The following is a 17,422-nucleotide window of genomic DNA, read 5'->3' as shown; positions in this document are numbered from 1 at the left end:
TATAAGGCTTAATCATAATTATTAGGTAACACATGCGTTCTAAAAAAAGTCTATAGAGTCCGAATTCAGAGCTACTAACAAGTCTTAAATAATTCAGTAACATGTATTAAAATGATCAGAGCTATTCGACCAAATATTAATTAAGTACGGAAAATAGAGATAATAGTTTGTGCTCATGAAAAGTAATTATCTTTCTATTTTCTGAAATCCAATGAACTTTCTTTTAAACTTGAATCTAACTACAGCAACTATTAAACGTAGATCTGGCCACAGAAATAACTTCCAATTTCAATTTAGGAATGGTTTGTGTTTCATATAAAAACATTACACTGTTTCTGCAACGCTTCTATAATTTTGCAAGAAATTGCGTGTGAAACAGTGTGTATTTTTGCTAGTACAGTATCTTGTATAGTAATCGGCGTCATATTTAAAGAAATAAAGGTGTAAGACCGTTGGCCATATAACATTATTTATTATATTAATGGTTTTACCTCTGAAAGACCTGAATTCATTTTTTTAATAGTTTTATGGACTAAAACTACTAAACTGATCATAGTACAATAAACAAACAAAAAAAATAATAACGTATTTTAATCTCATATCGCGTTTGCAACTGTTACAGAATTGAGAACGGTTAATATTAGATAAGGCAGGTAGGTAAAGGGTAAATACGACGTTCAAGAAATGAACCCCTGATGAGATTTCCAGCTGAGCGAACATTGAACATCGCTGGACTTCCCTCAACCATCGCCTGACGTCATCAGTTGTGATTAGCCCAACTATACCTCTCTGATACCGAGACATGTCTGGTCGGCCTTTCCTCCCTCACCTCACCATGTAGCTCACCTCTACGTGAATCTGCACTTAAAGGTTATCTACGCTAAAAAGTATTTTTACAGTTCTCTGTTCTTTCCACATCCCAATGTAACCCAAATTAAAACCCTGTGAAGTATTAACTACTATAAGTTTAATATTTACTAACATCAACATTGTTATATTTATAATGAGTTTAATAAAACAATGGATTCGTAGCAATAATTTCATAACAAACACTTTACAAATCTTTAAGGAGAATAAAAACGAACATTCAAAATATATATTTAAGACGTAAGTTCTTATTTAGGTTCGAAATAATTTTCATATAATACATTATATATAATTCATGAAGGATTTTAAGAATTGATTTGTGAAAAATTTCAATTTACAAATCAAAGTATCGAATGTGGTATAGACAACTCCAGGGAATTGTCAAGTTATTCCCCCCAAAAATGGTGAATGTGTAAAAAAAAAATTGAAAATTAAGTTGCATTCAGAAATTACTGGATATAATTAAACAACGGTGTTATAACGACAGAAAATATATGATCTGATGATATTTTTAATTTAGTCCTCATAGGAAAGCTTGGAGAAGTACTTACAATGATTGCCGTCTGTAAAAATCTGTAGGGTATTAAAGATCTATTTGTCTTTATGAGACTAGAACAAAAACGTAAATAATAATAATAATATGAAAAAACAACAAATTTCAGAAGGATATGAGCCAATCACAATATGTAAACAATAATTGCCACCTTATAAGCTGATACCAATAATCCCTTCAAAAACTATTGAACTTATCTCCTCTGACAGGTATTTTTTGCATCGATATTCATACGATGTTAGTCGGTGTCTTTCTTCCAACATAATCTTCTAAACTGAAAGTCTGCAAGAGGGAATTATTGTGTTATTCCCATTAACCTTCAGGTGTCTTGTAAGAGTGGAAATGTTGAACGGCAGATAAATCTTTTAAAATTCAAGTAAATTAAGTATAAAAACAGTTGTCAGTAAATCACTGGTTATGTTTAAACGCTGCGTGACCAAGCTAATTGCAAGTTAGGAATTATTAGCCATACAGGGTTTGATGAACTTACTCTGTAACTACAAGCCAAATAACCCCGTAACCGAATCCTTAATTAAAGCAGACAGGAGGAGGTAGCGGTTGGTTTATACGGCCACTCTAATACACACCATTAAGAATGCAGAGGACGACTTAGCTCATTAGTCCACACTCCCAGTCCACAGTCCACAGCAGGAACAGGTTCCACTCTTCCTACCATTCCTCACGGGCCACCGTGTATGTACAGCACAATCAATCAACTAAACCCGATAATGGTACTGGGCTAATCGATCTAGATTGAAAACTACTGTAAGAAACTTACTAAATGAGATTATGTTCATCTCTTCCCCTGGTGCAACACACTTTAGTGTACTTAAAGAAATTTGTTTGCTCAAAACATTCTTGCAAAACAAAAATGTATAAGTTTTAAACCAGACTCATTTACACGATGTCGTACGTACCTTTGGCGTTTGCAATATTGAGGTGCAGTAAAACACCAGGTTTCAAAAGGACACGTTTATCAAGAATAAAAAAATACTTATCGACATAAATTAATAAATATAAAATTATCTTTTTCTCGAAATAAGCTAATAGAAACTGTACAATGTAAAAATTCTTTGAAATCCCACACGAAATAAAAAGAATGTCATTGCACTCTTTAACAATTAGGAATATTACATAATGATATGAAGTTACAACTTATGTTTTTTCGAAGGATTGTGTTAAGGTTTTGCAGTGAAATATTTATACGAGGGTGAGGGGAATATGTTGCATAATCACTATTTGATTACGAATGTTACCAGTGTTTTTCGAGGCTAAGCTATCAAATCCCTGATTAGGAACCGCATATACCTGGAGACACTGAACATCCTAAACCTCCATCTGGCGTGAACCTCGTATAACACTAACATGCAAGGAATTATAATTCATGGCAGGTAAACATTGGACACACGAGCCCATTGTAATACATCTCTTTGTCTCCTCTCAGTGCCCTCGGCCAAGGACTATCTAAGCGTACCACTCGATAATACGCTATCCAGCTTCAAGATCCAACATCATTAAAGTCAAACTAAAATATCGATAGAGAAGTCAAAAGTCGGAGAGTTTGTATTTACTAGTATTTTATCATCAATTTTTATGTAAAGGACATAAATATTTTGGGTTATACAAACATTGAGTATATTTGTTCATGAATGTATTTCTCTTCACAAAGTCGATTTTCATGAATGTGTTACAATAGTGTCATTGAGCAATTTAACACTTGACAGCTGGTTAAAAAAATACTTTTCAGTAGCTAGGTTCGAAAATAAGATACAAGTAAGTTATTAGATGACTTACTAATTTATAGGTAGGCGGGAGAGATTCTGTTTACTCACTATTCCCTGCCTATCCCGGCTATCTGTATCCACGAATTGGATTCCAGACAAAATGTGTAACATCTAACATTTATAGGAGCTAACATACAGGTATTTAACCTTCTTCAGACTATAGACGATGTTCGTTTTTGGATGAAATGTTCCTATCCATAGCTACTCACCATCGTCATGGCTCAAAGAAAAAGGAAAACATGATTTACTTAATTATATTATCGGGTGTAATAAACACAAAACAATGAAATAAGTATGTGCATATACACTAAGGAAGTTTCTATGCCCACAAGGTGATGAGATCAATTTTTAGTTGGATATGTCTTCGTTCTTTTTCAGTTTCGAGTTACAAATCTTAAGATTCCTCTTCTGAAAACATAAAATTATAGCGTTTTTTATCAGACCACCACAAGTTACAGCGACGTAAAATAATATGAATTCAAACTGTAGAGATTAACACTTCGTTTTAATTATTTATTTATTATAATAATTAAATGTTTTAATTGAAAAAACACGTCATTTTCTTCAGTCGTTTTTAATATACGAGTACCTTAATACTTATTGATAAAAAAACTATTCCAGTTTCCTGTCTTAAAGGAATTTGTTTTCGGTTTATTGATTATAGAATACCAATACCTCACAAAGAGATAACATAAGACTAGAGACCCTTTAGTTACAGTGACATCTCAGACGCTACGCAAGCACACATGCGTCACCACACACACATAACAGTATATCACTATCTGTCCCCTAGTGAGCTGCCGTATCTGCAACCCTCTGCTGTAAAACATTACCTGAGGTTATTACAATAGAGATATAGACCAAACTATCCCCATTATTATTATACATCAGTTATGTCATGTCAACTATAACCGCGGCCAACTCAATTTTAGTAATTTTACATTGTTTTATTTAGCTATTATAGGCGATGCTTAATGTTAAAGGTTTCATAATTACACCCGAATCTAAATCCTTTTAGACTTTTCATGTTTTTACTGATTATTCGGAAAATAAAATCTTAGACATTTTTTAATTTATTGTTTAAATATTCAGTAATTTTCGAGAAAAATAAAAAGGGGTTTGGGTATTAGTCGTATACACTTTGAATGAGCATAAACGTGTTAGAAGTTTCACATTAATGTTTATGGAAGAAAACTCAAGATACTAAAAACTGATGTGTCGTACCACAAGCACAATGTTAATGTTTTCTTCAAATTGGCAAAGATTGCCTCAAGTTCCACATGTATAGATGATATCAGAAATGGTAGAAAACACAATGGCGACGTCCTATTATTGGACTTCTTGAGCACGACAAGATGGGAAGAAGTGCAGAGATATGGATTTCACCCAATAACTAGTTCAGTTCAAATCGCAGTAATATTATTCGGGCATTTTCTGGAACAAAGAGAATCAAAGAGAGTATCAAAGTGGCAAGGAACACAAGCATCACAAATCCGTGAAAAACACAAGTTACTGTTTTTATTATAAAAATGCCACGGGAATTATCGTTATATAGATGAGGATTTTGGGATCTGCTTAAACTTTTTGATAAGTTATGTAATAATTTTACTCTCTATAGCACAGTTACACAGAAGAGATTTCCCCAATAACCGAACCTTGGAATACATATCATTATAGGCGTAACTATCTAAGTAAACTTAATGACAGTTGATTTGGAGGTCTATGATACACAGCTTTGCCCCGACTGTTAAAGTTAGTCAACTCGAAAAAACAAATACCAGTTGAATCCTCTTTTTGTAGCACGAACACACCTCACCGCTGTAAATAATTACTTACCTTTCCATTTACACACAATATATGGCAAATATGTCTCCATATGAACCAACTAGCTGAGCCGTACAGACGTTGTGGCTACTAACAGGTTTGTTACTAATTAAAACTAAAACCCAAGTCCTTTACGAAAATATAGCCTAAGTTTTCATCCATGCTTAAACAGTTTTACGTATGCATTAGTTATGAAGCAACGTGTATTTGAGCCAACACAGAGTTAAATGGAGTTGGCGCGTGTTGTTCAGAACAAGGGAACAGCAGGCTGGAGTTGTACAACAGTTTGTGCCAATTATGTACCCCACCAACACCATTCACAAAACTGCGAACACGAGCAAACACAGAGTTAGGTGGAGTTGGCACGTGTTGTTCAGAGCAAGGGAACTACAGGCTGGAGTTGTACAACAGTTTGTGCCAATTATGTACCCCACCAACACCATTCACAAAACTGCGAACACGAGCAAACACAGAGTTAGGTGGAGTTGGCACGTGTTGTTCAGAGCAAGGGAACAACAGGCTGGAGTTGTACAACAGTTTGTGCCAATTGTATACCGCACTCCTCCGCCCCACCAACACCATTCACAAAACTGCGAACACGAGCAAACACAGAGTTAGGTGGAGTTGGCACGTGTTGTTCAGAGCAAGGGAACAACAGGCTGGAGTTGTACAACAGTTTGTGCCAATTATGTACCCCACCAACACCATTCACAAAACTGCGAACACGAGCAAACACAGAGTTAGGTGGAGTTGGCACGTGTTGTTCAGAGCAAGGGAACAACAGGCTGGAGTTGTACAACAGTTTGTGCCAATTATGTACCCCACCAACACCATTCACAAAACTGCGAACACGAGCAAACACAGAGTTAGGTGGAGTTGGCACGTGTTGTTCAGAGCAAGGGAACAACAGGCTGGAGTTGTACAACAGTTTGTGCCAATTGTGTACCGCACTCCTCCACCCCACCAACACCATTCACAAAACTGCGAACATGAGCAAACCGCACAGCATTGTACAACCCACTAAATCTCCTCAACTCTAGGTCGGTCTGATAATTAACTGTACTAAAATATTGCAACGAGTAATTTTTCTACCTGTCCTGTTGTCCCAGTATTCTATTTCAGTACTGGGCGCCATAACATTGAACTTGTCCTTACTATATTACAAGAATCGATTTTAATTGGCGGGTTTAAAATCTAGTTGAGCTTTATTTCATATTTTACTAATATTAATTAATATTAAATATGTGATGTGTTTCATAAATTAGATTTATTATAATGTTAATGAGTTTTCTTCTTTGTTGGCACTTTTTGACTTTTAAAGTATGCATATACCGACTTTTGTAGTTTACAAACTAATTTTGTACGTACAAACTAACTTTACTTTTTAAAGCCTCTTTATTCTTATTAATTTTATCATACTGTACTTTTTAAACCAGATTACCTTCTCTTTTTGTACTTTTTGTAAAAAAGAACTTCAAGCATATTTTTACCTACAATCACTGTATTATTAGTTATTGTTTTGGATACTTTATCTTTATAAATATGTTACATTAATTTCACATAATGAATTGATGTAAACTGTACTAATATTCTAATATCATGTATCGTTTGAATAAAATTTAATTTAATTTAATAATCTTATTATGAAAAGGTTTCTATGTAATGTTTAGAATACCATTAATTCAGGACAATAATCATGAACGTAATATAGCATGTACACATTAACAACTGTGATTAAAGCAGAACTGATGTTTCAAAGCTACACAGCTACTAAAATGATTGAAAGCTCTCGAAGCGAATTAACAAATGGACACTCCATATAAATAAGTGACAATGCGCACTGATGGCAGACAGTTGTTGGCAGCTGTTTTCTCTGTACGCTTAATAACTTATATGGGGACGCCGAATGAGCCTTAATCAAACAACGCATAAAATATTTTATCATTTAAAACCATCGATTGAATAAAAATTAACCATTTGGATATCACCTTTAAAACAGAATTCAAACCGTCATCTTCGGAAAATGCTAATGCATTAAATAAATATACCATAGATACTTTTGTATTAGAATCTACTAACTACCTGCATATATATTTGTTATACTAACTACAACAATGATTAGTGAGATAATTAATTTGAATTTGATGAATAACTTATGTAACTTATGACGCTTTCGAGAAATGTGATCATTCATTAATGTAGCCAAAACTTGTTTGTAATAGTCTCCATTGATTGTCTGTCCACGTGTAACTGAATGAGTGTACACCATTCCTTTATAGTCAAAAAAAGTAATGACCATTGCTTTGTTTGCAGATTTGGTTGCCCTAGCTTTCTTCGGGCGACCTTCATTTTTTTTCTACCCACTCAGTGCTTTGGATTTTCATTGCAGGGTCATACTGATAAACCCAGGACTCATCAGCAGTGATTACACTCTTCCACCAATCCCTATCTTCTTCAACGAACCGCTTCCACTCAAGGCAAACATCGACACGGTTTTGTTTTTGTTCAGGTGTGAGTAAACGAGGAATCCAACGAGCACACACTCTAGACATGTTAAGATTGTCTTTTAAAATTGTGTGAGCACTACCTACCGATATGTCAAGGAGTTCAGCAATCTGTCTGACGGTCAGACGTCGGTCGGTTTTGATCATTGCCGCTGCTGTATTGATGATTTCCTCAGTGAGAGCAGTAACTGGGGCACCATCTCCTCCCTGCAACTCTGGGTCCTCTCTTCCCTCCTTAAAATCTTTGAACCAGCGAAAACAGGAAGCACGAGACATTGCGTCATCCCCAAAAGCTTGCTTTATGTCTTCATAAGTGTTAGTCGCAGTTTTGTTGAGTCGAACACAAAACTTAATCGCATATCGTTGTTCACGCAAACTGGACATGATAAAACGTTGGAGGCGGCACTTACCAAGCTGATGTTCAAATGAGCACTGATGGCTTTGTGATAGAGATAAAGCAATTCAATGTATGTTGGTAAAAAAATAGGGTCCAAAGGTATTGGAAAAACCTGGCGTCATGTCTTATCAGAGCAGTATGGGGAAATCCCGGGCCCAGTCTCAGTCTTTATTGAACAACCCTCGTAACTAAAAATAGTAACTTATATTCGTGTATAAAGTAACACGTGTATTGATAGTACAATGCACAAGTAGGAGCACACCACAACACGTGTCGCGTAACACACTTTAGCTCATCCATTCTCAAGATGTTCTGTGCACTGATAGACAGACAAACAAGCATACAGAAAAGAAGTGTTTGTATCCCACCACGACAGACAAAAACTTTGTATGAGTCTACTGAGTGGAATTTGCCAATGATGTACAGCCAAATTCCATGGTTAGATATCATAGAACTCATTTGTGTCTATGTACAACTGAAGTTAAATGCAAAATGTCAAAGTCAACCAATGAAACCTTTCTCTAGATATCTCACCACATGATACATTCATCCTTTTGTTCATTAGTTAGGTTTCAGAGCAGTGTTCAAATAATAACCCGTGACATGTAATAGTGAGCTAAAATCAAATTAACAACCTTTATCATTTACTTTCCATTGTATTATTTCTTCTTTTTATTCTATGAATAAATAAAAAAAGTCACATTTTATAATCTCGTACGATTTTACTCCGTTTGTGTACACACTTATTTTACTCTACTATTTTCTGGTTGCCACTATGGTTTGACGATAAGTGTTATGAATTGAGACGCATTATCACCAAACTCATGTCATCTGTATACAAATGAATCCCCGTGCCATTTTTTAAGTCCATAAATGAATTCATTTTGGAGATATCGTGCGGACACATAGAGAACGAACGTTTTCTCGACTCTCGAGTGATAGGCTTCGCTAACGTTCAACCAATAAACAAATGTTTTTACTAACCAATATAAAAAACGAACGATTACCTGGAACAAACAAAATATCATTGCTACTCAGGTAATAGTGATTAAAAGAATAAGTTTTCTTTAAGAGCCGGTTGTAGTTGTACTACCTAAAGTATAACCCAGATATAAAAACAATTTTAACTTTAAACATTTTTACACCGTTATTTGTAGTCATAGTATGATGGAAGTTGTCTCATTTTGAATATTATCGTTGAATAAACAACAAAAATATCTAAAAAAAACTAAAAATCATTGGGTGGAGTATATAAAAATTTTATAAATATTTTAAGTTTTACATTATTTTTATAGAGGTAAAATAAAATTGTTTATTAATGCAATCGACTTGAAAGTCCATGGCTAAAAATTAACGTATGTTATTTTATGACGATAGACGAACGATCTGCCTTATTAGACTTACAGAATTTCACATTCTCTCTAAAAAGATCGTAGCACTTTTTATCTCTATTGTCGATCTAGTTATGTACCGCCTCATCCCGTTATTCTCTTTAAAGATTTTTTACATGCCCATAAGCCTTTGCAACAAGCAGAATGAGGTTAAAAAGAAGCCAAAAAGATGGGATTAATTATCGATGCTACTAGGTAAATTACTTTGACATGTATAATAACAGAAAGTACAGAAACATTGTTTACCAAATGAAACTGTAGTATTAACTTCACAAACAATACGACTCTGTCATACATGTGCACTTTACCATTACAGAACTGATAATTGCATTTTAGTATTTTAGTATAAAACCGTCATTTATACTCAAACACATTTAAACTCGAAAATACTCTATTACCGAGTAAATAAAAATTTTTACAACTACTCCTTCATTATATATAAGTATACGAAGTCCATGTATGAAATATTTATATTATACATATCTTTGCCTGAATGTGTGTGTGTGTATATATAACGTTATTGATAGAAGTACTTAAGTAAGTATTTCATCACAATTAAAATATAGAAATTTGATCAATTTCGGCGATAGTAGAATTTTGTAACATCAATGGAATACATTATTTCTGTTAATAATAAAACTGTCAAATCACAGGAAATAATCTTTAAATTTAGTTTTTTAAACACTAACAGATAATAAAGCTAATACTGTATGTCGATTTAAGAAAATTCACTATCTTTCAAGGTTTTCTTTATACGTTAAGGATAAAATACACTATACGAGTAAATAATGAGGTACTGTTTTAAATGATACTGTTCACGATAGTTTAAATGATAGGCAACAAAGTGCACACAATATAACGCGTCAAATACTCGTATCCTTATATAGCATTATAACATTTGTAATCATAATAATTTCTGTTACTTGCAGGAGTTTTGAGAATTATTTATATTATTGAAATTTGAATGTATCCTAATTATTGACGGTGGATTAGTTATATACTTCAGACCGTATACAAATAACAAATAACCATACTGAAACTAAGCTATTAAATACACGTCCAGCTTAACGTAGCATGTGGTGAACTTGATACCCAAGTACTAAATCAACTGAATGTCAGAAAATATCAACTTGAACTTACAAACTAAAACCATCAACAAAACAATTTTTACGAGTAAATACTGCATTGTAATTGTTTACGTTTAGTGTTATAAACATTTTTAGGAAAAGTGAGTTTAACCTTATATTTACTGCCGTCATTGCGAGTACCAAAGTAAATGATATGTCTTTGTTGAATACAAAATTATTTATTTATATGCAATAAATATTATGATTTTTTCAGAAATATATGAAGACTTGTTTACTTGTTGTGTGATAAGGAAATTCTAGGGTGCCTCAAAGTTTTCCGATATAAAGTCTAGGAATTATCTTAATCAAGCGAGGGACGCTACACCCGTAGGTGTGGCACAACTTACTATTATTTTCAAATACACTTTTCACTTTATCCTATTGGAACTAGCCAGCACAGCAATATCAGCGGGATATTAAATCGATTGGATACATCATTTGAGGCATAGAGAGAGGGTGACACTCCCTAGAATGTACATTTCCCGTGTCGACAAGGGTTCATGCAGACACGCAACTGAGCATGGCATGCCTCGCAAATGAGAAGGCCGACATTTGGTTTGAGTGCGCGGAATTAAACATGCATATTCAACAGGCTCTCGCCCTGCAGTCATTTCAACGAGGATACAAGATAAGAATTTAATTTTGAAATTCTTCCCATCACTTCCTGCCATATCAGAGTTACGCTACGGAGAATTATATTCTTTAAGAAAATGTATACTATATGTCGAATTAAGACGTTTTTATCTAATAAAAAGTTTCCAAGTAAAATAGTTCGGAACTAAACATTTGCAAAATTTGAAATACTATTTTTAAAGACCTAGGTACGCTATTCAATCTGTCTTCCTAACTGGACAGTAATCTTGCTGATCAACTTACAAGTAAACTTTTTCCACACGTCCTTTAAAGAAAAAGATTTAGTATATTACTCTTATATTTTAGATCCAAAACCATACGTTAAATAGGTAAATGTTACAATCCAACATAAATTTTGTTGCAAACAATTAAAATTGCGTTTTAAGGTTTAAATTCAGAAATTTTATTACATACATAATCAGTATATTATTTGGAGAAGATGTGAAAAATGTAAGAGCAAGAACAGTAATGCCAAAAGAGAGTTTTGCTAAAACTAGGAGCTCAATGTTTTAATCATTAGATAAAGAACTAAGAAAATTATAATTAAGTACAATGCTTAGAAAGTATGGATGTAAAATATGGACATTCAAGAGGTAAGACAAAAAGAGACTGGAAACGGGAAAGATATTAATTTAGGGAACAGATAGCATAAGAGAGTAGGAGAAAATATAAATAGAGAGGTTTTGAGGGGAATATGAAAAAAGTATACAATAAATTCCTAATAATTTAGCAGCCGGCAAATAAAATACGGGCATAAACTATAAGTAACGTACTTATAAACGGATGTATTCTCAAAATATTTTATAGAGCTAAATTTTTTTATAAATTTAAAACATGTCCTTGAAGTTTGGCATGTCTGTTACAAGCTATATACGGGAGCACATGAAGAACAATATTAATTTATTATTTATGGCGAGAGACATGACATAACTGGGACGACAAGACAGTGTAGAGTAAAACATGTCTAGTGAAACTTGGCCAAAGTAACTAACAATAAAAAGTCAGTCGCTGGCAGCTGCTCTGTCATGTCAGCGCCTGCCTATTCTTATCACGGTTCTGATCTCATTCTGATTAGTTATTTATCTCAACGATTACATCGACATATCTGCTCTGTTAACATCAAGATTATATTGTTGTTATTGCATGCGAAAGCTCACTCGATATTTTCATCATAAACTACTTGAACCTTACAACAACATCTTAACAATCACGTCATGTATTTTAAAAACGTTTAATTGTACAAAACCTTTCATACGATTGCTACCCATTGGGTTTAAAATTGGATGCTGTGTTGATCCCAAAATGTTTTATATATGTACCCAAAATTAAGGTACATATAAACTTATATAACGTTCTATGTTATATATCAATGTATTACTGTATTTATGAAACGATTTTGTCCATTTCCTAACCTCCGAAAATAATAGTACTAAAAATATGATGAGTAATGACACTTAACAATTTATATTCTTGATAATAATGTAAACTATAATAGACTAACATAGTTTACCGCTAGCGGCTGGTTTTATTCAAGTGTACTTTGAACGGGAAGAAAGTCCTTTGTACTGTCTCGACCGTAATAAGGAACCCAAGACAATCGAAGTTGCGTGTGCCGCAAACATTGTACCTTGAATTTTGTATTCACACAATCACTAGGTTATACAAAAATTTAATTTTACAGCTCAATCGTAGTTTCTGTTATTCAATATTTAATTTTTAATTAAAAAGCTTCCAACGCTATTAATAAATAACTTTAATATTACAGTCCTCCTTGGTATTATGATTAATAAGTATATGGCAATCACAAGGATTGATTTTATTCTTCCTAATATCTTTTATTTTAACAACTCCGTACACCGCTCCTCAATCAATCAAACAACAAGTGATTGCCAAAGTAGTTAAGTAATATGCAAAAATATGATAGTCGTATAAATAAAGTAATTTGTATTACATGGTTGTAATATGGTTTGAGGTGTTGTACATGACGAGGATATATGCTAATTCACGATTGAATCGCAGATTCCTGCCTAATGGAAAAATCCCTACCTTTTAATACACAAAACACGTGTGAAAGGATCTTCTTACAAAATTCTTGCAGTTTCGAGATATCATACGACTTTATTATTTGCTTGTAAAGCCGTCACCCACCAAAACTCTAATTAATTTTCATGAATATAATTAGCCAAATTCTAATTCAACCACAAACTCCTTAACAGCAATTTATATTAGCCTTGTTGAGTTACAATTTAGTGGCAATTAGCTCGGCAATAGGTTATGTGCACTAAGTGGCGGTCTTGACTGTCGGAGTGAGGCAATAACCGAGGTGGTTCTACAGTGGCAATGATGCGTGGTTATCACCTCTACTCAGTGCAAAGAAGGCGGCCAAGCCCACCGCGAACCCATGACTCGTTATTCCAGTTCCGCACACGTGACTCGCCTAGAGCTGTTACGCTGCCGGTCAGTCTGTTACAAGGTCCTGGCCGCGGCCCAACTCTTCCCTCATCCTCCTCAGTTGTTGACCTGTACTGTGTACTCCTTACTGTATGGTGGCCGTACTAGAGTCCTTTCAGTAATTATCAAGGCCCGTCTAGTCAAGTTCTTACGTTGGCTCGGAAAAATCGTAGTAGCGACATTCCCTACGTTTTAAAATTTGAAAATATTATGAAATAACACAAAAATTAAGGTCAATGGAAATGGAGTTGATAAACATTACCTATTTGTAAAGTACCTAAAATATATAATGGTAATGTTCATATAGATTATACTTATAAAATTATCATTTTATATATATTTTTTTTAATATTATACCATTATATATTCCTTAATGAAGGAATTCGTCCTCCTTTTCTCCCTTCACTTCTCTTCTTCTTCTCCTCCTCCTCCCGTCGCTCTTGTTTTTAACTTCCGTTAACCGGTCTGGTGGTTCTTCCACCAATATTAGTATATAGTACTAACTAACTTAGTTAGTTTTATTGTGTGGGGTGGTTCGCCCATTGCTACTTTATATTCGAACTCTAAATGAAGTTCTTCGAGTCTGATGGTTGGCCCAAAAATATACAAACTTAGTATGCTTTTATTGTGTGCTGGTTCGCGCTCATAGCTACTTTATATTATAACTCTAATTTAAGTTCTTCGAGTCTGATGGTTGGCCCAAAATTATACTAACTTAGTATGCTTTTATTGTGTGCTGGTTCGCTCATAGCTACTTTATATTATAACTCTAATTTAAGTTCTTCGAGTCTGATGGTTGGCCCAAAATTATACTAACTTAGTATGCTTTTATTGTGTGCTGGTTCGCTCATAGCTACTTTATATTATAACTCTAATTTAAGTTCTTCGAGTCTGATGGTTGGCCCAAAATTATACTAACTTAGTATGCTTTTATTGTGTTGGTGCGCTCATAGCTACTTTATATTATAACTCTAATTTAAGCTCTTCGAGTCTGATGGTTGGCCCAAAAATATACTAACTTAGTATGCTTTTATTGTGTGCTGGTTCGCTCATAGCTACTTTATATTCGAACTCTAAATGAAGTTCTTCGAGTCTGATGGTTGGCCCACAAATATACTAACTTTATTGTGTGCTGGTTCGCTAATAGCTACTTTATATTATAACTCTAATTTAAGTTCTTCGGGTGTGATGGTTGGCCCACAAATATACTAACTTTATTGTTTGCTGGTTCGCTCATAGCTACTTTATATTATAACTCTAATTTAAGTTCTTCGGGTCTGATGGTTGGGCCATAAATATAGTAACTTAGTATGCTTTTATTGTGTGCTGGTTCGCTCATAGCTACTTTTTATTATAACTCTAATTTAAGTTCTTCGGGTCTGATGGTTGGCCCAAAAATATACTAACTTAGTATGCTTTTATTGTGTGCTGGTTTGCTCATAGCTACTTTATATTATAACTCTCAATTTAAGTTCTTCGGGTCTGGTGGTTCGTCCACCAACATGCTAATCATTTTCGAGTATTTTTTACGACAAATCTGGTACTAATTGGTCGCAGAAACGTGTTGATCTATATTTAATTCCTGTTTTTCAAAATTAAACCTATTCCCAAGAAACAAAACGGCTGTGATGATTCTGACCACCAACCTAATAGAGCTCGCGTCTGAGCGATTAGTTTCTAAACTATACCAACTTAGGCAGAAACTTACCGTTATGAGTTGTTCTAACATACTAACAACTCCTGGAACCGCCCTTGCTATACAATACAGAATATTCCGGAGACTGCATTTGACGTAGTCCCATAGATACGTCACATAACCTATGCAATAGCCAGCTATCAACAATATTAAAGTGGTTGTTATGGACATTCGTTGCAGAACGGTGTTTCAGGCAGTAATAGGGCGCCCCCTGAAACCTGTGTTATACAAAAATTGCAACACGTGTTACGCAGGGCTATGCAAGACCGAATAATACTCCGATAATAATTGTTTTCTAAATAATATACCCATTAATACATTAACCTTGTTTAAACAGAGTTCTTACATTTTTTACAAGTGGAGAAATACTCTTTTGTCTGTTCGTCGTTCTCAGGAACTCGCATTCAGGTTTTTAAATCTTTACACAAGTTCCCGGTGTATTGTTGCTATAATTCAAGGCTCTGTTAAATTCTTGGGTCCTTAGCTTTTCTTCTTGTTTTATTATATATATGCTTGAGTACTTAATTTTAAAACTTTTCTACACTCTTACACTTTTTTTGAACAATACTTAAAGGCTACAGTATTAAATCATTCAATACTCTTGGCCTATGGTTTGAGACGTACAAGATATAGCTTATAGTATAAGTTTTAATACATCATAATTATGAGCTATGGCAAGTTAAAACTTGTTTATAGTTTCATAATTTATGAATAGTCGTATAACCAAGCCGAATCAAACCTCAAATACATGCTTAATATTTCTATAACTCCTCACTGCATCCTTACTCCGCGTTACTCTCTGTCACACAGCTGTCCCACAGGAATGGGCAGTTCCAGAGCAAACTCTCTTCAGTTCCTAAATCTCTAATTAAGGCAGTCAGAGAGGTGCTGGGACCACTCGAGAATGAGTCATTAAGAATGCAGCGGTCGGTTCATCTCATTAGTCGCCGGTGGCCTCCGTGAAGAGACGTGCCGTGGAACAGGTTTCGTTCATCCCATTCTCATTCCACTGACTAGACTGTTACGTCCCCGGAATCACAAGAGCACGAGTATTCTCGTTTCAACCATTCGTCGACCAATTTGAAAATTTTTGAAATTGCATCAAGGTTTATTGTTTTTTACAATTACTTAACTGCACATGATTGCGTAGATTAAGCGCTTCTGAAATAAGGCGGCCTAAAATTTAAAAACAGATTTATGGCGATTTTAAAATACAATAAATGCTGTATTTTATTAAAAATGTATTTAAAACATATGTGTAGGTTTAAAAAGTCAGTTTCCATGTATCTATACAAGTATGTTATCAATAAATAGTAACAATATGCACCAAGTGACGTGAAATTGAAAGTCATACATACTCAGGTTTAACAACGTTAATCATATAATAACAATCCAGTTATTTTCTTTACATATACAGTACATTTTATATATGTGATTTTGTATTCTATTAGTGTCAATTAAAAAAAATTGACTAACAACTTTGAAATAAATAATTCACGTTTTTAATTTTACAGTTTAAATACAGACAACTTCATATAGCAATTTACAGTTTATACATTGCTCTACACAACATCTAACAAACAATAAGGTACTGTAGTATGAAGATAAATCAAATTAATTTTTCATTCACACAGACAAACCTTAAGCACCCGATATCCCATTTCATTTCCAATATTAGTATAATTCTTTCCAGATTGGGGGAAATCGATCAATAAATTGATCACGTGTGAGTCAGGAACTTTCTCTTACATGCCATCTAAAAAACCTTTAAATCAAAAAATTCAATCTGTGAGGGTAGTTCAGTATAAAGTGAAAATCTGTCTGAGACCTGAATTTTTATGTCAAAGTAATATACAGGGGGGTGCAAAAGTAGGTATACAGTAATTAAATATGTTAAAGAATAAGTAGGTTTATTTCTACAAAAACTAAACTTTTACAATCTATTTTAAGAGCGTTAAGAAACAGAAATTAAATCTTAAAAGTGTTGTACTTCACCAATACACTTACTTCCTTTTGTGTTCAAATTGTTTGCCTTCACAGTCAACACACTGCTGTAACCTTGAAGTTACGCTTAAACACACTTTTCGGCAAAGTTCTTTATTTTCATCTATGTCTTGGCAAGCTTGGCGAATGAATTCAACCATCTGATTAAGATCACGAGGTTTTTTTCGAAAAAACCTTGTCTTTGACAACTC

At 34.0% G+C, this 17,422-nt stretch overlaps 2 protein-coding genes across 2 annotated transcripts in view; both read right to left on the bottom strand.

Moving 5' to 3' along the window:
* Positions 1–17,422, bottom strand: part of LOC124364121 (triple functional domain protein) — a 717,390-nt gene that overhangs the window by 532,409 nt on the left and 167,559 nt on the right. The window lies entirely within an intron of this gene.
* On the bottom strand, positions 7,374–7,808 carry LOC124365004 (protein GVQW3-like). The gene has a single exon (XM_046820919.1). The coding sequence runs from the start codon at positions 7,806–7,808 to the stop codon at positions 7,374–7,376; it is 435 nt and encodes a 144-aa protein (XP_046676875.1).

Source organism: Homalodisca vitripennis, chromosome 1 (assembly GCF_021130785.1).
Source record: "Homalodisca vitripennis isolate AUS2020 chromosome 1, UT_GWSS_2.1, whole genome shotgun sequence".
Classification (NCBI taxonomy): Eukaryota; Metazoa; Arthropoda; class Insecta; order Hemiptera; family Cicadellidae; genus Homalodisca; species Homalodisca vitripennis.
The sequence above is the reverse complement of the archived record's forward strand: the minus strand, read 5'-3'. Positions and strand labels throughout refer to the sequence as shown.

Bases quoted from the DNA above. Each gene is read 5' to 3' on its own strand.
- LOC124365004 (XM_046820919.1), bottom strand. From the start codon at position 7,808: ATGTCTCGTGCTTCCTGTTTTCGCTGGTTCAAAGATTTTAAGGAGGGA.